Consider the following 20,720-nt stretch of genomic DNA (forward strand, 5'->3'; position numbering starts at 1 on the left):
TAATATGGGATAGGGGGATGGAATTAGTTGATGTTCTGGGAATAGGCTGGCCCCTCTGAGTTTCAGGACTTATCTAGCCTAGGAACCCATCTGGGGATTGTAGGTTTCTGGAAAGTCATCTTCATGCATGAAACTTTCGTAGAATTTTAGATGAAGCCTTAGGTATTCTCTAGGATTGGCAGGAATGGTTTGGTTGGGGTTTGGTGAACTCTGGTAATTAGCAGTATCTAGCTGAAGCTAGTGTAAGCAGCCTCCAGAAAAGCTTCTGTACTCTATTTGAACTCTCTTAGCTACTGATACCATATTTTGTTACATCCTGTTTTCCCTTTTTGGTCAGGAAGGTGTTGTCGATCCCAAGGTGCCAGGCCAGGCTCATCCCTAGGAGTATGTCCCACTTTGCCAGGGAGACTTTCGCCCCTGAAAATCATGTTCCACGTAGCGGAGGGAGGGTAATGATTTTCCTTGCAGAATTGGGCTTAGAGAAAAAGAGGCCACATCTGAACAACAAAAGACGCTTTCTGGAAGTAACTCTTAGGCATGTCTATAGGTATACATAGCTTCTCTGCTGTAAGCACAAGCATCAAGATCAAGGGCTTGACCTATTGTCTTGGGAGTCACTAATGTTTGAGACAGTATCAGGGGTTTCCCCCGTGGTAAAGCTTAATAGTTCAATATTTTTTCTCCCATCCCTCAAGGGACTTTTTGGCTTTACTTTAAAAGTTTGTGTCCTAAATCTATTTGATCTTTACTGCTTAAATTAGTGGTCCTTGGACTCCCCCTACCCCCAGATAACTAAGTCTCTGTGTTCTTTTCCATTTCTTGGGTTCTTAACTCCCAATATATTAGAAATTCTTTCTTCTGCAGTTTTTGGTTTAAGTCAAATATAGGGACAAGTAGGTGTGGGCACAGGGAAGAGTGCTTCCCCCACTGCTTCCCCCCCTCCCTTGCTGTGGCCCTAGAAGCAGCCTGGACCCTTCTGTCTTGCTTTAAACAGTCCTGAAGTTGCCCAGTACTGTATTTTCCAGAAATTTCCACCTCCTTTTCATTCCCAAGGCTAACACTTTGGTTCAAGACTTTATCATCTCTTAATTGGACTACTGCAGGTTTTTTTACTGGGACCCTTTGTTTTCAGTGTCTCTTCATTCTGATCTGTTCTGCACAGTATGATTAGAAGCTTCCCATATTTCAACCATCATCATGTTTCCCTTCTTGTGTAAAAACATGCAATAGCTTTCCATCACCTAAAGTCTAAATTTAGCCTTTATCAGAACTTTCCACATAAAGTTCTTCTGGCTGCACATTAAAGTCACCTGGGGAACTTTTAAAACAACATTCACGAACCCATACATCTTAGGTCAATTGATTTTTTTTTTTTGTTTTTAGCTTTTTTATTGTATAGTATGACATGTATACAAAGCAAAGAAATTAAGCAATAGTTTTCAAAGCACTCTTCAAAAAGTGGTTACAGGATAGATCCCAGAGTTTGTCATGGACTACCATATGATCCTCTCATATTTTTCCTTCTAGCTGCTCTAGAATATAGGAGGCTAGAGGGCTTAAATACTTTTTTATCATCACAATCAACTATTTTTCCTTCTTTTTTTGTGAACAATAACATAAATCCAAAAAAGCTATCAGTTTCAAAGCACGGCACCACAATTAGTTGTAGAACATATTTCAGACTTTGAAATGGGTTACAATTTCACAATTTTCGGTTTTTACTTCTAGCTGCTCTAAAATACAGCTAAAAGAGATCCATTTAATGATTCAGCATTCATAGTCATTTGTTGAGTCCTATCTTCTATGTATAATTCCACCATCACCGTTGATCTTTCCATACCTCTCTTTGGGTTGTTTGGGCTATGGCAATTCTAAATTTTTGATATTGGAAGGGTCTGTCTCTAATATGGGGTAGGGGGATGGAAATATCTGATGTTCTAGAGAGGCTGGGCTAGGTTTCAGGATTTAACTAGACCAGGGACCCATCTGGAGGTTGTAGGTTTCTGGAAAGTTACTGTAGTGCCTGGAACCCTTGTGGAATCTTTTAAATTGCCCTAGGTGTTGTTTAGGATTGGCTGGAATGGTCCTGGTTGGGGGTTGGCAGGTAGCAAGGTCTACCTGAAGCTTGTGTAAGAGCAACCTCCAGAGTAGCCTCTTGACTCTATTTGAACTCTCTCTGCCACTGATACAGAAACTTTATTAATTAAACATTTCCCCCCCCTTTTGGTCAGGGTATAATTGTTGATTCCACGGTGACAGGTCTGGATTCATCCCTGAGAGTCATCTCCCACATCACCAGAGAGACTTTCACCCCTGGATGTCATGTCCCACGTAGGGGGGGGAGGGCAATGATTTCACTTGCAGAGTTGGACTTAGAGGTAGTGAGGCCACATCTGAGCAACAACAGAGGTCCTCCAGAAGTAACTCTTAGGCATGCCTACAGGTAATCTAAGCTTCTCTGCTACCTACATAAGCTTTGCAAGAGTAAGCCTCATGATCAAGGGCATGGCCTATTGTTTGGGTGTCCCTAAATTTCGACACAGTATCAGGGGATTCCCTGATGGTAAGGTTTAATAGTTTTATAGTCTTTCTCCCCTCCCTCAGGGGACTTTGCCAATACTTTTTGATTATCTGCTTAATATACTCTAGGATGTTTCCAAACATTCCAATAATCTATACAGGATTAAAGGACCTTTTTCTTATTCTGTGTTTCCTGTGTTTCAGTTGTTCAAATGAGCTATAGAGATAGGCTGAATTTGATTATGCACTTCAGAAAATCTCAGGTCCAGATCAAATAAACCTTTCTTTCATTGGTGTCAAAGAGTATGTGTGGTTCTAAAATATAGACACTGTCTTCCTTACCCTTATGTTCTGAATTACTTTAACCCCAACCTATTTGGCTTCATTCTTAATCTCTAAATATCAGGTTATATATAAAAAACAGCCTCTAAAAATCCAGAAATAATAATCACCGCTCTGGACTTAATGTGTCTGCTCTAAAAGCTAGGCCCCTGTTTTCTTAAAGGTGATCATACTATTGTTTTTTTGTTTCTGGCTTATTTTGTGTCACCAAATGTCCCGCATGTTCATTCACATTGTTGCATTCCTCACGACGTTGTTCCTTAGGTCAATTGGTTTTTGACAAGAGTGCCAAGACATTCAATGGTGAGAGAATAGTCTCTTCCAGAAATGGTGCTGGGACCACTGGATCTCTACATGTAGAAGAATGAAGTTGGACACTTGCCTTATACTGTATACAAAAATTAACTCCAAATGGATGAAGTACTTAAATACAAGAGCCAAAATTATAAAACACTTAGAAGAAAACACAGGATAATCTTCATGTCCTTGGATTTGGCAGAGGATTCTTAGATATGACACTAAACTCACAGTCAACAAAGGAAATAAGTAGATAAATTGGACTTTTTCAAAATTAAAAACCTGTGTATGAAAGAAAGACACTATAGGACTTCTAGGAAGATGGCAAAATAGGATAGGTCAAGTTCACCCCTACTCCAAGGAACAGCTAGAGAAGGGACAGAAGAAGGACCAGGAGACCAATTCTGGGGTGTGGGTGACCTGGGAGGGTCTTCTACACCACATAGGGAGGCCCTGGTTGAAAAAGAAGAATTGAGATGCAGAGAACCAGAGACCAGCCAGTTAGTGCAAGCACCTAATGCACCGCTTTCCATACAGAGGCCCTGAGTGGTTCTCTTATTAATACATAGTGTCCTTTGTCTCTTTTAACTGTTTTACATTTGAAGTCTAATTTGTTGGATATTAGTATAGCTACACCTGCTCTTTTCTGATTATTATTTGCATGAAATATCTTTTCCCAACCTTTGACTTTCAACCTATGTTTATCCTTGGGTCTAAGATGCATTTCTGGTAGACAGCATATAGATGGGTCCTGTTTTTTAATTTATTCTGCAAGTCTATGTCTTTTGACTGGGGAGTTTAATCCATTAACATTTAGTATTATTTACAGTATGGGCAGTACTTTCTTCTACCATTTTGCCTTTTGGATTTTATATGTCATGTTTAATTTTCCTTCTTTTTACCCTTACTGATAGTCTTCATTTCTACACTGTTCTCCACACCTCTCTCTCTTGTCTTTTTGTATCTGTCTCTAGTGCTCCCTTTAGTATTTCTTGCAGAGCCAGTCTCTTGGTCACAAATTCTCTCAGTGATTTTTTTTGTCTGAAAATGTTTTAATTTCTCCCTCATTTTTGAAGGACAATTTTGCTGGATATAGAATTCTCGGTTGGCAGTTTTTCTCTTTTCATAATTTAAATATATCATCCTGCTGTCTTCTTGCCTCCATGGTTTCTGCTGAGAGATCTACGCATAGTCTTATTGGGCTTCCCTTGTACGTGATGGATTGCTTTTCTCTTGCTGCTTTCAAGATTCCCTCTTTCTCTTTGACCTCTGACTTTCTGATTAGTAAATGTCTTAGAGTACGTCTATTCGGGTCTGTTCTCTTTGGGGTACACTGCACTTCTTGGATCTGTAATTTCAAGTCTTTCATAAGAGTTGGGAAATTTTCAGTGATCATTTCCTCCATTAGTTTTTCTCCTCCTTTTCCCTTCTCTTCTCCTTCTGGGACACCCACAACACGTATATTGGTGTGCTTCATGTTGTCATTCAATGTGCTGAGTCCCTGCTCATATTTTTCCATTCTTTTCCCTGTATTTTCTTTTGCTTGTCAGATTTCAGATGTGTATCCAACAGTTCACTAATCCTATCTTCTACCTCTAGAAATCTGACATTGTAGGTTTCCATTGTTTTTTTCATCTCTTCTACTGTGCCTTTCATTCCCATACATTCTGTGATTTGTTTTTTCAGACTTTCAATTTCTTCTTTTTGTTCATTCCTTGCCTTCTTTATATCCTCCTTCAATTCACTGATTTGATTTTTTTTAAAACATTTTTCCTCATGAAAGGATGTTGAATTTTCTTTTTTTTTTTTTCTGACATGTGCAGGCTTCAGGAATCGAACCTGGGTCTCTGGCATGGCAGGCTAGAACTTTGCCACTGAGCCACTATTGTGTTGCCCACTGCTTTGATTTTTGATGAGGTTTTCCATGTCTGTTGAACATTCTGAATTAATTATTTCAACTCCTGTATCTCGTTTGAATTGTTGGTTTGTTCCTTTGACTGGGCCATGTCTTCATTTTCTTAGTATGATTTGTTATTTTTGCTGGCATCTAGGCATTTAATTACCTTAATTACTTTATTCTGGAGACTATTTTCACTTTTTTGGGTTTTTTTTGCCTTGGATTTTCTTGCTGGATGACTTTGTTGTCTGTGTGTTCTTTGACATTCAGTTCAGCTTTTTCTGGACCCCTAGCTGAGGTTTTGTTTAACAGATCAGAATTTTTCAGTTCTTGTGTCTTGTTTCTTGCCTTGCCTGTATGGTGCCTTTTCCTCCCCTTAGGAGGGTCTACTTAGGTATTATGGACCCCAGCCAGATTTTCCTAGACCAAATTGGCCTCCTCTCAGGAGGAAAGAGTCAGTTTTCCCTGAGGGAGAGACCCAGCAGATTGAAAAGCTTTCCTATGAAGCCTCTGGGCTCTCCGTTTTTCCTATCCTGCTCAGTATGTGGCACTTGTCTGCCTGCAGGTCCCACCAGGATAAGGTCATGCAGTACCTTTAACTCCAGCACACTCTCCCTGCTGGGGATGTGGTGGGGACAGAGGAGAGGTTGTAGTCTGGGCTCTAATCGCTTCACTTTCCCAGACCCTGGGGTCTGAACTCCTTGAGATAGGGATTCCACCTGAGCTGGGCCCCACCCCTCTCCTGGGGATGGCACAGGCTCCAGACAAACACTCAAACAAGCTTAATTCTGCCTATGCCTGGGGTAGTGGAGCCCAAGAAGCCTTACAGCTGTATTCAAAGAGCAGTCAAGCACTAGAAACATAGCCACCAAAACAATAGAGAAAAATTCTTTTCAGAGCAGGACCCCCATGCCTCATGTTTGCCAATCAAGAGCTTAAGTTGGTACGTTGCTCTGTTTATCTCCAGGTCCAAAGTGCCCCCTCCTTTCCCTCAAGGCCCAGACCTTTTCAAATCTGAAAATGCCTATTTTTTTTTTTTTTGGTTTGTTTGTTTGTTTTTCTTTTCTTGTCAGCCTGCCTCCTCTATGCCTGGGCAAAAACCAGTGACCTCTGCTTTTTCTGGAGGTTTGGCTGAGCTAGGGACCTATTTTGTTTGCTTTTTGCATGGGCAGGCACCGGGAATCGAACCCGGGTCTCCAGCATGGCAGGCGAGAACTCTGCCTGCTGAGCCACCGTGGCCCGCCCTGGGGGCCTATTTTTAATAATCAGAATTTGTGAATTAATTCCACAATTGGAGTTTGGTTGCGCTTAGCCCCTGCTGCTGGTAAACTCTCTTTCCTTTCTCCTCTGGGAAGCAGCCTGTGGGGGAGGGGTGCTGCCCACCGTGTCTTGGGGACTCACAGTTCTGAGAGGCTCACAACCAGTCCAGCTGATCTAGGCTGGGATACACTGCGTGTCCAGTCACTGATATGGCCTCAGAAGTTGTTCTGTACTATTCCTGGCTATTTATTAGCTGCTCTGGGGGACCAACTAAATACAACACCTTGCTAAGCTGCCATCTTGCCCCAATATCCTGTGTTGAGGTTTTAATATACAAAAAAGTATATCAAATTATTTCAACTCAGCAACAACAAAACCCCACTAAAAAAAATGGGCACAGACGCTGTTCACAACCGCCAAAAGATGGAAATAATCCAAGTGTCCATCAACAGGTGAGTGGATTAACAAAAAGTGGTATATGCATACGATGGGATATTATGCAATTAGACGAAATGATGTCCTGAATCACATGACAAGATGGATGAACTTTGAGGACATAATGCTGAGTGAAATAATCTAGACATAAAAGAAAAGATACTGTATGATTCCACTTTTATGACCATGGTAAAGGTAAAACCAGAGGCTTATAATGCATAATGTAGGGGACCTAGAGATACACAAAAGCTTGAGATGGGTGAATAGTAATCTAATGAGGTTGAACACAAATGTAAGGGAATGGATAGAAGTGAAGGCTGTTCACTAGTGGGTCTATATGTAATATTGTCATATTGAAGGTGAACATGATTGAAAGGTGTGTTAGTTTGATTCAGTTGTCAACTTGGCCAGGTGAGCATACCTAGTCTTGTTGCTGCGGACATAAGCCAACGGTATGTGAACCTCATCTGTTACTAATTACACCTGCAGTCAACTAGGAGGCGTGTCTGCTGCAATGAGTGACGTTTGACTTAATTGGCTGGTGCTTAAATGAGAGAACGCAATGTAGCACAGCCAAAGCAGCTTGGCATTCCTCATCTCAGCCCTTGCAGCTCAGCCCAGGCCTTTGGAGATGCAGAAAGAAGTCACCCCGGGGAAAGTTGTTGGAACCCAGGGGCCTGGAGAGAAGACCAGCAGAGACCATCGTGTGCCTTCCACGTAAGAAAGAACCTCAGTGGAAAGTTAGCTGCCTTTCCTCTGAAGAACCAACAAAATAAATCCCCTTTTATTAAAAGCCAATCCTTCTCTGGTGTGTTGCATTCCAGCAGCTAGCAAACTAGAACCGAGTTGGTACCGGAGAGTGGGGTGCTGCTGCGGTTTGCAAATACCAGATATGTTGGAACAATTTTTGGATGGCTAAAGGGAAGACTTTGGAGAAAATGTGAAGAGATTGATGACGAAGTGTTGGAGTGCATGAAGGGACTGTTGGTGTAAATGAAACCACTGCCAATCTTGACCAAGGAGGACACAAAAGGGAGAGATTGGAATTTGCAGGGTGAGAACCATGGAAGTTCAGGTTTGAAGCCAAGAAACCTTGGCCAGGAGAGTGGACCCACCTGTATGCGTGGAGAGGGTGAGTTTACACTGAAGGGCGAGGATGAGTCTCTCCTCTCATTGCAGTGGAAGAGTTGTACAGCCTCAGGCCTTGGAAAAGGTGTAGCACGCTCCTTGGGGGACTGGGAGAGCCTGGCAGCCACCATGTGGAGGGGTTGAGCATGTGCCCCAGAAATGGCAGAGAGCCCAGGGGTGGCCCTGCTGCCTGGAGAGAGTGGAGCCCAGAGGTGGCCTCCTCAATGTTCCCCGAGGTTGATTTGGAAAGAGGCGGGCCACTGCATAGGCCCTTGGAAGGGGTGGGACTGCCACTTTCTAAAGCCGAAGGATAAATGACTTTCAGACTTTGAGATCCCACTGCGCTTGCCCTGCAGGTTTTACATCTGTGTTCCAGTTTCTCCCTATGGAAATGACAATCTAGATCCTGTGAATATCCTCCTTTGCATCTTGGCACCAGACAACTTGTTTTGAGATTCACAGGTCCACAGCAAGAGAATTTTTTACATCTGTGTAAGGTGATGCTTGAAGTTGCCAAGTTGACAAGGGGTGGACATGGGTTAGTTAGATTCAGTTGTCAACTTGGCCAGGTGAGCATACCTAGTCTTGTTGCTGCGGACATAAGCCAACGGTATGTGAACCTCATCTGTTACTAATTACACCTGCAGTCAACTAGGAGGCGTGTCTGCTGCAATGAGTGCCGTTTGACTTAATTGACTGGTGCTTAAATGAGAGAACGCAATGTAGCACAGCCAAAGCAGCTTGGCATTCCTCATCTCAGCACTTGCAGCTCAGCCCAGGCCTTTGGAGATGCAGAAAGAAGTCACCCCGGGGAAAGTTGTTGGAACCCAGGGGCCTGGAGAGAAGACCAACAGAGACCATCCTGTACCTTCCAGGTAAGAAAGAACCTCAGTGGAAAGTTAGCTGCCTTTCCTCTGAAGAACCAACAAAATAAATCCCCTTTTATTAAAAGCCAATTCTTCTCTGGTGTGTGGCATTCCAGCAGCTTGCAAACTAGTACAAAAGGGGTTGTACAGACCCCTGTGTCCCATTTTTATAGCTTTAGGACTGTAAATTTGCATGCTAATAGGTTCCTGTTCTAAAAGCCAATCCATTGCTGGTATATTGCATCCTGGCACCTTTAGCAAACTGAAACAGTACTGATGGTTCCGTAAAGAATTGTAATATAATATATCACAAAAGTAGGTCAAAGGAAACTCTGAAATCTGTTCTACAACTGATTGTTGCAATGCACTCTGAGATTCATTACTTTTTTCTATATATGTTATCTTTCAGAATAAAAAAGAAGGAAGAATATAATACAGAAGAGAAGAGTTAACAAATGGATATGACTGCTGAATCAATATGTTGATACTTCTTTTGGTCTCCAGTGTCTTGAAACAGCCAGAAGAAAAAAAAAATAAACTGTGGAATTGTAACCCATACCAAACTTAAAATCTGTGGTATAACTACTTGTTAAAATGTACTTGGGAATTTATTGTTTTTTTTGTACATATGTTGTTTTTCACAATAACAAAAAAACATTTTAAAAAATGGGCAAAACAACACAACAAGCAAACTCACTACTCTCCCCCTCTCTATGTGGGACATGATTCCCAGGGGTATGGACCTTCCTGGCAATGTGGGACAGAAATCCTAGAATGAGCTGAAACTCAGCATCAAGGGATTGAGAAAACTTTCTCGACCAAAAAGGGGATGAACAAAATGAGACAAAATAAAGTGTCAATGGCTGAGAGTGCAAAAAGAATCTTGAGGTTATCCTGAAGGTTTTTTTTTACTCGTTATGTAGATATCACCTTTTCAGTTAAGGTGTAATGGAGAGGCTGGAAGGAACTGCCTGAATATGTAGAGCTGTGATCCAGTAGCTATGTTTCTTTTTTTTAAATTTATTAATTAAACAATAAAGAAACAAAACAACATACATAATCAGCAATTCACAATATCATCACTTAGTTGCATATTCATCATTTCTTAGAACATTTGCATTAATTCAGAAAAAGAAATAAAAAGACAATAGAAAAAGAAATAAAACGAACACAGGAAAGAAAAAAAAAATTATACCTACCATACCCCTTACCCCTCACTTTCATTGATCACTAGCATTTCAAACTAAATTTATTTTAGCATTTGTTCCCCCTATTATTTATTTTTATTCCATATGTTCTACTCCCTTGTTGACAAGGTAGATAAAAGGAGCATCAGACACAAGGCTTTCACAATCACACAGTCATATTGTGACAGCTATATCATTATTCAATCATCCTCAAGAAACATGGCTATGGAACACAGCTCTTCATTTTCAGGCAGTTCCCTCCAGCCTCTCCATTACATCTTGAATAACAAGATGATATCTACTTGATGCATAAGAATAACCTTCAGGATAACCTCTCGACTCTGTTTGGAATCTCTCAGCCATTGACACTTTGTCTCATTCCCTCTTCCCCCTTTAGGTCGAGAAGGTTTTCTCAATCTCTTGATGCTAAGTCTCAGCTCATTCTAGGGTTTTTCTCAATCCCTTGATGCTGAGTCTCAGCTCATTCCAAGATCTCTGTCCCACGTTGCCAGGAAGGTCCACACCCCTGGGAGTCATGTCCCACGTGGTAAAGGGGAGGGTGGTGAGATTGCTGGTTGTGTTGGCTGGAGAGAGAGCCCACATCTGAGCAACAAAAGAGGCTCTCTTGGGGCTGACTCTTAGGCCTAAATTTTAAGTAGACTTGACCTATTCTTTTTGGGGTTAAGTTTCATCGGTACAAACCCCAAGACTAGGGGCTCAAGTAGCCATGTTTCTTGAAGATGATTGTATAATGATACAGATTTCACAATGTGACTGTGTGATTGTGAAAACCTTGTGTCTAATGCTCATTTTATCTACCTTATTGACAGATGAGTAAAATATATGGATTAAAAATAAATAACTAGTAAGGGCAACAAATGTTAAAATATAGTTAGTAGATTGAACTGCTGGTGATCGGTGAGGGGGAGGGGTATGGTACGTATGAATGTTTTTCTTTTTTCTTTTTATTTCTTTTTCTGGATTGATGTAAATGTTCTGAGAGGTGATTGTGGTGATGAATATACAACTGTGATGATACTGTGAGTTGCTGTTTGTGTACCAAGGATGGAATGATCATATGGTAAGAATGTTCATGTTTGCATGTTGGTGGGTTTAAAAAAAATTTTTTTGTGTGTGGGCAAAGAATTTGAACAGACTTTTCTCCAAAGATGATATACAAATGGCCACAAAGCAGGTGAAAATATGGTCAACATCATTAACCATTAGGGAAAGGCAAATCAGGATCACAATGAGACACCACTTCATACCCACTACAATGGCTATTATTTTTAAATATAAAGAAAAATAACAAGTGTTGGCAAGGTTTCAGAGGAATAGGAACCCTTGTATATTGTGAGAATGTAAAACGGTGCAGCCACCGTGAGAAGTAGTTTGGCAGTTGCTCAGAAAGTTAAACATAGAATTACCATATGACCCTGCAAGCCAACTTCTAGGCAAATAGCCAAAGGATTTAAAAGTAGGGACTCAAGCCGATATTTGTAAACCGATGTTCATAGTGGCATTATTCACAATAGCCAAAAGGTGGAAGCAACCCAACTGTCCACAGATGAATGAATAAACAAAATACACACACACACACACACACATATATATACAGACACACAATACACAATAGCATATTATTCAGCTGTATAAAGGAATGAAGTTCTGATACAACAAATGGATGAACCTTGAAGACGTCCTACCAAGAAAAACAAGCCACACACAAGCAGATGTTGTATGATTCCATTTATATGAATAAATAGAATATACAAATTTATAGAGACAGATTACAGGTTTATCAGGGGAGGAGTGAGTAATGTGGAGTTATATTTAATGGGAAGAGTTTCTTTACAGGACGATGGAAAATTTAGGTGATGGCTTGTGATGATGACACCACAACATTGTGAATATAATTAATACCACTGAATTGCCCACTTGAAAGTGGTTAAAATGGGAAATTTTAAGTTGTATGTGTGTTACCACACTAAAAATGAACAAAAATTACATTAATAAAGAAAAAACACACAGATGAACATATAGATGACCAGTACATTTAAAAGTATTTTATATATTCTACAAACATACCAAAGAATGACATAAATGAGGTAATGTAACATAAAAGAAAGTGAGAAAAAGAAATTTAAGACTATTCTTTTTAGGGCACAGAATTTATGGCAGTTGCCAGACTCTCTAGTTGGTCAAATTTTTGTTAATTCAAAAACAGTTTAACGTTTATACGATAAGGCCAATGTGTGTAAACCTGTTTTTTACAGAGACACTATAAACCCATATGAATAATTTTTTTCTGTACCCTGGTATCTTGCCTGTTCCCCATTCTCCACTAACGTCCTCTTCTTTCTTCATTTTACCTGGTCTTGCACCCAAGTATGGCAGACAGAGAATCCTAGGGGCCTAAGATTCTATGGTGGCTGTTTGTAAGGGGGGAGGAGGCTACAGTAACTGCCACACTAGATACATTTATATGAAAAGATGGGAAAAATATCTCAAAATGTCTCTCTCCTATAAAAGAGAGCAAAGGATGATGCCTACCTGGTTCCCGGAACCAGAGGAAGAGAATCACAGATTAAAGAACTGCGATCAAAGGCCAGAAGAGGGAAGATTTTCAGTTAGCTGTTTCTTCTAGCTCCCTGGTGTCTGCTTCTCATAGAGAGAATCATTGTGTGAGGCATGAAGCTTTTGAAGAAGGCCTCTGCTTCTGGAAGTTAACTTGAAGCACCATCCGTGAATGTAAGAATGCAAGATCGAGGCTTGCCTCAGAAACAATGCCTAAGATGAAGGGAAGTAAAAAGAAGGCAGAAGAGAGATGGAAGTCCAACCTGGTCCAGCCAGGTTAGGTCCAGCTAACAGATGGTGGGATCCAAGGAGATACCAACAGAGAAGAACCTGGGACCACAAGATCCACTCAACAAACTTCAAAGTACTCTTTGACTGAGTTACAAAAAGAACTTTTTAATCCTCTCCATTGGTCCTTTAAAAGCTGCAGTAGGTTCACTCGTCACATGGTATGGTTTCCAGACTATCATTGCTCTACCTAAGCTATCCCTTTTTTTCTTCTCTAAGGATGGCTAACTATATATAATGTATATTTATAAATGTATAAATATATGAACTATTCTTAACTACTACCTAATTTTATTAATGAACATCTACAAGAAACGTTGAGATGATTTTCCTAGTATAAGAGCCTGGGGGAAAATAGGAAAGCCACTTGTGTCCTGCTCACAGCTCAGCCATGGAAGTGCTAATTCAGCCCTCCCTCCAGCCAATCCTGTCTTCTAGCTGGGGATCTGACCTACCTATTGGCTATAGCAGACCTTTAAACTGCCTGCTTTGTGACCTCATTCTCTCACCAAACCTACTACCACCTGGTAGAATCTTGGGGTTTCCATGGAGTTGTCTTTAAATGAATTCGTATCATCGCAAGTGACCAGTGACCAGTGCTGTTTGTACTGGACACATGCTGTCTTTGGTTTCAGCCACTCAGACATCGTCTAGTGTCGTCTCCTCAACGCTTGTCGCAGCAAAGTTGATGTTTCTTCTTCTCTGACCATGTCAGGTAAGGAAAGAAACTGTTTTAAATGTTTTTCCATCAGATTTTTCCCCTAAATTTAATAGTAGGATGAAAATTGCATGAAATAATGGGAGGAAATACTGAACTAGGAAACCAGAGACCTAATTTCAGTTTTGGATTTGACACCTTACTAGCTGGGAAGCTTTGTACAAGTCATTGAGTTTCAAAATCTGTTTCCTCATCTGTTACCCTAGGATATTAGATTTGATTAATCTCAATGGTCCCATTATTTTCTAATATTGAGTTTTATAGGGCACACATATAGAAAATGAAATCAAACACTTCTTAAGAGTGTTTCAACAGAAATAGAAGACCTAAACGGTATAGAAAACTAGCAATATATACTGAGGAAGGATGTTTCATCTCTAATAGTCTCCCTTTACTGATATTTCAACTTCAGTATTTCAAATTTGTACTGTTCAAAAAGCAACATTCACGTATTTTAGAGTTTCCCATCTAAACTATGTGAGAAGAGAAAGTAGGGGGAGTGAATAGAACTGGACTAAAGGAGGCAGATATTCCAGGCTCTGTTCATTCAAGACTGTTTTCATCAAACACAGTCAACAGGAGCCAAAAGGGAGGAGAAAATGTAAGAATGAAGGAGATAAGGAGCATGAAGGGGCTCTCAAGGGGGAGAAAAGAGGTAGTTAGAGTAGAATGTTGAAGAGGACCCAAGATTTAAAATTGAAGCAGAAAGCATAGAGTGAAATCTACTCTCAACGGAGAAAAATGAAGTTGTTTTCAGCAAATGCTTAGATTATCTCTAGAAAATGTAGCTTATCAGAATAACCACTCTTTTTTTCTTCTTTTTAAAAAATTCAGTTACTTTTATTGCTTCTTTGAACAGAGATGGCACTTGGAAGTTTTCATTGTAAACATTTTAGAAATGATGATTCCTATAGCCAAGAAACTGATAAAATGGTTACCTAAGGAGAGGTGGAGGAACAGAGTTTTCAGTGTATGCTTTTTATTACATTCTGATTTTAAAACAATGTAGATGTTTTGCCTTTTAAAGTAAAATTAAGTTTTAAAAATGTGTTGGATTCTCAGGCACATCAGGAGGACAAATTCCTAGCCAAAGGCTGCTTTTAGTTTTACAGTTATTAAAAGGAATTCACACTTGTAAACAATCATGTTTTTATACCTTAGCTACCGAAGAAGAAAATGAAAAGGTCAAGCCCCAGCTCTCTAATTCCGCATTTATCTAAAACAATGTTATGGAAGTTTTGGGGCTTTCCCTACTTTAAACTAAAAAAAAAAAAAAAAAGAATTCTAGCAGTGATGATTGTTTTTTAGGCTTTGAAGATGCTGAAGATGATTATAAACTAGGTTTTATGGATGAACATAAAAACCTTCAAGATACATGTGTTCTTTTCTGCTTGTTATGTGGCGATATTAATCTGAAGTATCCATTTCTTTTTTTTTTTCAGTTCCACTAAGTATCTATTCATTGTATTATCTCAGGGAAAAGCAGGGAAGGGGAAAGGCTCAGCATGTTACAAAATGACAGCAGAAGAGAAAGTACCCAGCACAAAATTAACCATCAAAAAACATACCTCAGGGTAATTGTGGCTCAGTGGCAGAGTTCTCGCTTGCCATGCTGAAACCTGGGTTCGGTTCCTGGAGCCTGCCCATGTCAAAAAACAAAAATAAAAATCCATACCCCAGTGATAGGGTCACTAAAGCACAAGGGGGCTTAGTCTTCGGCAGTTCAGGAATGAGGGGAAGGAGTTAGGGAAAGGGCAGGTACACACAGTCCTACCCTCCTTTCCTCCCCATAAATTCAAGATTCCCCACAAAGCTTAGGTTTCTAGCAGCAAATATGGAGTTACATTCTTCTGTCTCCTGTTAAGCAATCTTGTGGCCACTTTGACATATGTTTCTTGCACCTGCATAAGAGTTCCTGAGTGGTTTGCATATACATTCATCTTCCCTTTCTTGATCTCTCACCTCCACTTTCTATATGGAATTTAAGCCCTGAGACTTTAACTGCTACACTTGCTAGGTGCTCTCCAATGTTTTCAGATCCTATGCACATAAGGAACATCTAATATAGGTGGCACTCTGTAGTGACCTTTTATGCACCATGTAAAAAACCCCAAGAGCATGCTGAGCGATACTACATTTTTCACTGCCCTAAGTGGTCACGACCCCTGCATTAGCACACAGTAATTAACTCCCTTTCCTAATCCATCACTTTATTCTCTTTGGAAGGCACTTCAGAACTCTTACTGCAGTTGTGTCAGTTTACCTTCTCCTTATTTCCTTAATACACACCAGGATTTAAGATCTTGTGCTCAGGGATCCTATCCAAAGCAAGCAGGCACAAAATCTGTCCTTGCTTATATACTCTTTATATACTTATATACTCTTTCTCTTTGAGAAAGAGCTCTGCCTAGTCCATGGCACAAAGTGTTTTCATTCTCTCAGGAGAGTGGATAGAATTGAAAGGACCCTATATGAGAATGTTAGCCTTTATAAAACACTTCCTATTTAAAAAATCAGGTTCACACTTTTCATTTGATTTATAACAATCCTATGAAATACAAAGGAAGCCAAGAAGCAATGACATCAAATGATCATTCTGTTCCTAACCAGAACAGCAGCCTTTTATTTACTAATGCATGGTCCTGTCCATGGTCCTTAAGATAAGTTTGTAGAAAAGCCTTGCCCGTTGTTGGTGTCTAGGGAGAGTGTCTCATTTACTAGGAACTGACTTCTTCCTTAATTCCTTTGTAGTGATGGAGACTTCCCTGGGGATGGAGACTTCCCTGGGATTGCAACTTCCAATCCAGACATTTTGTTTGCCACAAAATTCAAAATTCCCCAAGTCCTGCAGTGCCAGAAATATCCAGATACTTGAGAGTAGCCCACCTTCCAAGCTTGGGGACATTTCAGTGATAGCTCCAGTTAAGAGTTCTCGTAATCTCCTTGCAATACCTCCAGCTCCAAGCCAGGAACAAACAGAGAATGAGAACTTGGATGAGATTAAAATCAAGCTTCCAGAGCCTCTGGATACCCATCAGATCACAATAGAAAACCAAGATCCTCCACTACTCCCTTTAGAAATCCCTGATAACCATCAGCTTCTGGCATGCATTGATCCCCTCAGCCAAGAGGGGCAGTCTGTTTCTGAAAACACTGATCTGGTAAAGAACAACATGGGTCTTGAGGACCAAGGGACATTTGAGAATGGGATGGAGTCTAGCAGTGGTTTTTCAGATATTGCTACACTGGTGGAAGATATTCATCTTCCCCAGCTCTTGAAGGACCTTGATCAATCTAAAAGACCCAAGGCAACGAAGGCCAAAGATATCAAAGCCATCAAGGTAAATCCGGTACGGGAAAAGCCAAGTGTGACAAAGAGTTCCTCTGATCAAACCCGGAAGAACAAACACAAGGCCTCTGAGCCTCTCAGAGATGCTCCCAAGGCCAAAATCAAGCCAAAGAACTCAGAGTGCCTGTTAAAGGAAAAAGTGGTGATTTGCAGTGCTACAGCCAGTGACAGGGCTCTTACTGCCAAGCCTCCTGACAGTAAACCTCAGAAAATAGCATCCGACAGAATCAGCAAAACTAAGGGCCATGAGCAGGAAAAGACCAAAAGATCCAGAGAAAACAACTCCAAGAAAACTGAAGAGAGTAAGCAGTCAGAGAATAAAGTTAAGCGAGAAGAAAAGCCAACAATTTCCAAGGTGAAACGGAAGAACAATCAACCCGAGCTTAGCCAAGAGACCTTTAAAAAGCCTCGAAGCTGCCTGGGCATGCACATGCTGGAGTCTGTGCAGGTTTTTCATGCACTGGAGAAGAAGAGTGATAAGAAAAGTGGACACTCTTCTTCCCAGACCCTGGGAAACTCAAGCAACACCAAAGGCCCCCGGCCACCTTCAGCTAACAAACCGTGGCTGGATACCTCACGTAAGAGAAAAGGTCCTGAGAAAACTCAAGTCAAAGCCCAGAAAGCAGAAAACAGAGCTGAGAAAGAGTGCTCCTCTCCATCCGACTATGAGCTGCCACCTCCTGGCAAGGTCAAGCTGGTGCCTTTGCCTTTTCTAACCATAGAGAAGCCTCCACCTCGACCTGTTCCTAGGAGGCCACATTCTCTGGCCTCACATCGGCCTTCTGTGGCTAACACTGCCCAACCTGGTTCTTCTCGTTCAACGCAACCTACTGCAGTCAATCCATCCCGGCCAGCTCCTGCCAAAACATCCTGTACAGGCTCTGTCAGACCTGCTAAGCCGATTTCGAACAACCCAACCCGGCCAGGTTTAACCAACTCTACCCGGCCTGATGTTCCTCAGTCTGCAGCTTCGAAGCCTGCATCCTACAAAACATCTGTTTGCACTTCTCTCCAACGGGACCCTGCTCCCGCTACTGTGACCAAGCTCCAGTCCCCACCCAAGGCTCAAAGCCAGTTTCTACTCCAAGATTTCCGCTTGCAACCAATTCCATGGAGGAAGCCCAATGTTCCTGGGCCAGTAATATCAAAGCCCATCACAAAAGAGCAGAGGCCAGAGCGCGAGGCCATGAAGAGAAAGGCTCAAAAAGAACGTGAGAATGCTGCCAAATACACCTCTTTGGCGAAAATGTAGTTTTTCACTGAAAGAGAGAAAGATATGGAAATTGCTCAACGCTATGGCTATGCAATGTAAGAAGAGTTACTAGGATTTTTGGTGCCACTTTGTGCACCAGTAATTTTTCCATATAGTTAGACAGATAGATACAAATTTCTGTATTATTGATATATATTTAAAACTTGATAAATTGAATGAAGAAATGTAATAGTATTAATAGAGAATAATATTAATAAAGAAGATATTAATAGAAATGTAATAGTATTAATAGTATTAATAGATAAAATAAAGAAGCCTTTTGAGTTTTGAGATGCTTCTAACTTGTGTTTTCTTTGATGGGGTTGGGATTGAGGGGGCATTAGAAAGAAGGTGGGGGAAGTTGGCTGGGAGAATGGGGAAAAGGGGATAAGGAATGAAGAAATAGAAAGGCACTTGGTCCAGAAATATGAAGGCCACAAGGGATGAAATTATATGGACTTATAAAAAGAAGCAGGGGTGGAGTAAATGGCAGAAGTAAGAAGCAGTGTCTGAGGTTAGGGTTAAAAGAAGAAAATTTGTATAAAGTTGAAGATGGCAGAAGATGAGTCAGGGTTGACCAAGACAAATGTAAAAAGTCTCTCAGGGAGACTGGCCTTATTTCATTGCCTACCAGATGGGTATTTTAGAAATGAGAGGACTCAGGACACACCTCCAACAGATTTGGTTTGTCTCAGACCTGCATTATTATAGCTGGGGAAGATGAATCCACAAAACATAGGGGAAACCATTACATGAGTGGCAAGTGTTCAGAGTTATACTGGGGACAGTAGATAGGCTTTGGGGTCTAGCCAAGTGAACTTCAGCTGTATGAGGCCCACCTGTAATAGCAGGAGCTGGAGTAAAAATCACCATTTATGAAACGGAAAAGGCCTTTCACCATTCTATCAGTCCAGAATTGGTGCAAATTGGGTGGCAATGCCTTGCCTTTCCCTGAGGAAATGTTCTCCAGGAGGCTGTATATGCTCTGAATCAGCATCCACTGTATGATGTTGTTTCTCCCATGGCCAGGATCCATGGGACCAGGAAACAAGGGGTGGAAATGGGAATGGCACTCACTATTACCCCTAGCCATCCACTAGGAAAATTTTTGTTTCCTGTCTCTGTGACCTTGAGCTCTGCTGGTCTACAGGTTTTAGTTCCACAAGGGAGAGTACTTCCACCAGGAGAAACAACAATGATTCCACTGAACTGGAATCTAAGCCTGCCACCTGGTCACTTTAGGCTACTCATGCCCCTGGATTAACAGGCCAAGAAGGGGATTACTTTACTGGCTGGGGTGACTGACCCTGACTCTCAGGTGAAATAGGACTGCAATTACACAGTGGAGGTAAAGAAGAGTTATCCTGGAATATAGGAGATCCTCTAGGGCATCTTTTAGTACTATCATGTCCTGTGATTAAAGGCAATGGAAAACTGCAACAACCCAACCCAGGCAGGACTACCAATGGCTCTGAAACTTCAGGAATGAAGGTTTGGGTCACCCCACCAGGCAAAGAACCATGATCAGCTGAAGTGCTTGCTGAGGGTAAAGGGAACATGGAAGAAGGTAGTCATAAATATGAACTATGACCACATGATCAGATACAAAAATGAGGACTGTAATGCTGTTTTGTTCATGTTATAGTATTTAAGTTGTAAGATATCAAATTTAAGAATGAATATTATCCAAGGACTTGCACCCTATTTTGGGGAGATTTTATGCATTTCTGGCTGTACACAGGACAGTTGAGTATTGTTAGGCAAGAGAAAAAATGTGCCTGTTATTGTTTTCTATTCAGAGATTAAGTATGGTTTAAGGTGATGTGCATAGTTGCCAAGTTGACAAGGGGTGGACTGTCATGTTCAGGTTCATATGTCAACTTGGCCAGGTGGTGGTGTCCATTTCTCTGGTCAGGCAGGTGCTGGCCTGTCTGTTGCTATGGGGACATCATGGACTTAAATCATGATTGCATCAGTTGTATCCACAGCTGATTGCATTTGTAATCAGCTAAAGGGAGTGTCTTCTGCAATAAGTGACACTTAGTGTAATCACTGGGAAGCTTTTAAGGATTCAGAAGAGACAGTTTCTCTTCCTGCTTCAGCCAGCAAGCCTCTCCTGTAGAGTTCATTGTGGACCTTCATTGGAGTTACCAGATTGCACCCTGCCTACAGACCTTGCATTCTATGTTTCCACAGTTAAGTGAGACACTTTAATAAATTTTATATCTACATGTATTTCCTGCTGATTCTGTTTCGCTAGAGAACCCTACCTAGTACAATACTCTAGTGACAATCAACCCTATTATCCAAAACGTTAACATTATTATTTAAAAAATGGTATGTGCAAAGCACAGCTCAAAAATCCCTTCTGCAGTAAAATATTGGTAGGTATAATTTGAAAGCATCTCTTTTCTATTCCAAATATTAATGCAGCTAAGGTGGCATACTTAAGACTTACCTGGGTAAAGAATCACCTGGAAAAAAAAAAAGCTTACTAGGTCCTTTGCTTATCCGGGGATAAGGGGGCTTTATCTCTGTGGCAGAGACTGCAGAGGGTTCCCCAATATACATATTCTCCTCTGCTTCATTAGTGAGAGAACTGGG

The 20,720-nt window shown here is 41.0% G+C and overlaps 1 protein-coding gene and 1 long non-coding RNA gene across 2 annotated transcripts; both read left to right on the forward strand.

Annotated features, from left to right (window-relative positions):
- Positions 1-948: 948 nt before the first annotated feature.
- LOC143661024 (uncharacterized) lies at positions 949-9,501 on the forward strand. Its single transcript, XR_013164389.1, has 3 exons — positions 949-3,497; positions 8,236-8,754; positions 9,155-9,501. It is a non-coding gene; the product is annotated as an uncharacterized LOC143661024 (long non-coding RNA).
- Positions 9,502-10,501: 1,000 nt separating this feature from the next.
- Positions 10,502-18,411, forward strand: LOC143661017 (uncharacterized protein C2orf78-like). The gene is made up of 2 exons (XM_077134583.1): positions 10,502-13,512; positions 16,267-18,411. Exons 1-2 carry the CDS (start codon positions 13,506-13,508, stop codon positions 18,114-18,116), a joined length of 1,857 nt encoding a protein of 618 aa, XP_076990698.1. The 5' UTR covers positions 10,502-13,505; the 3' UTR covers positions 18,117-18,411.
- Positions 18,412-20,720: the final 2,309 nt, after the last annotated feature.

This window comes from Tamandua tetradactyla, chromosome 17 (genome assembly GCF_023851605.1).
Source record: "Tamandua tetradactyla isolate mTamTet1 chromosome 17, mTamTet1.pri, whole genome shotgun sequence".
Taxonomy (NCBI): Eukaryota; Metazoa; Chordata; class Mammalia; order Pilosa; family Myrmecophagidae; genus Tamandua; species Tamandua tetradactyla.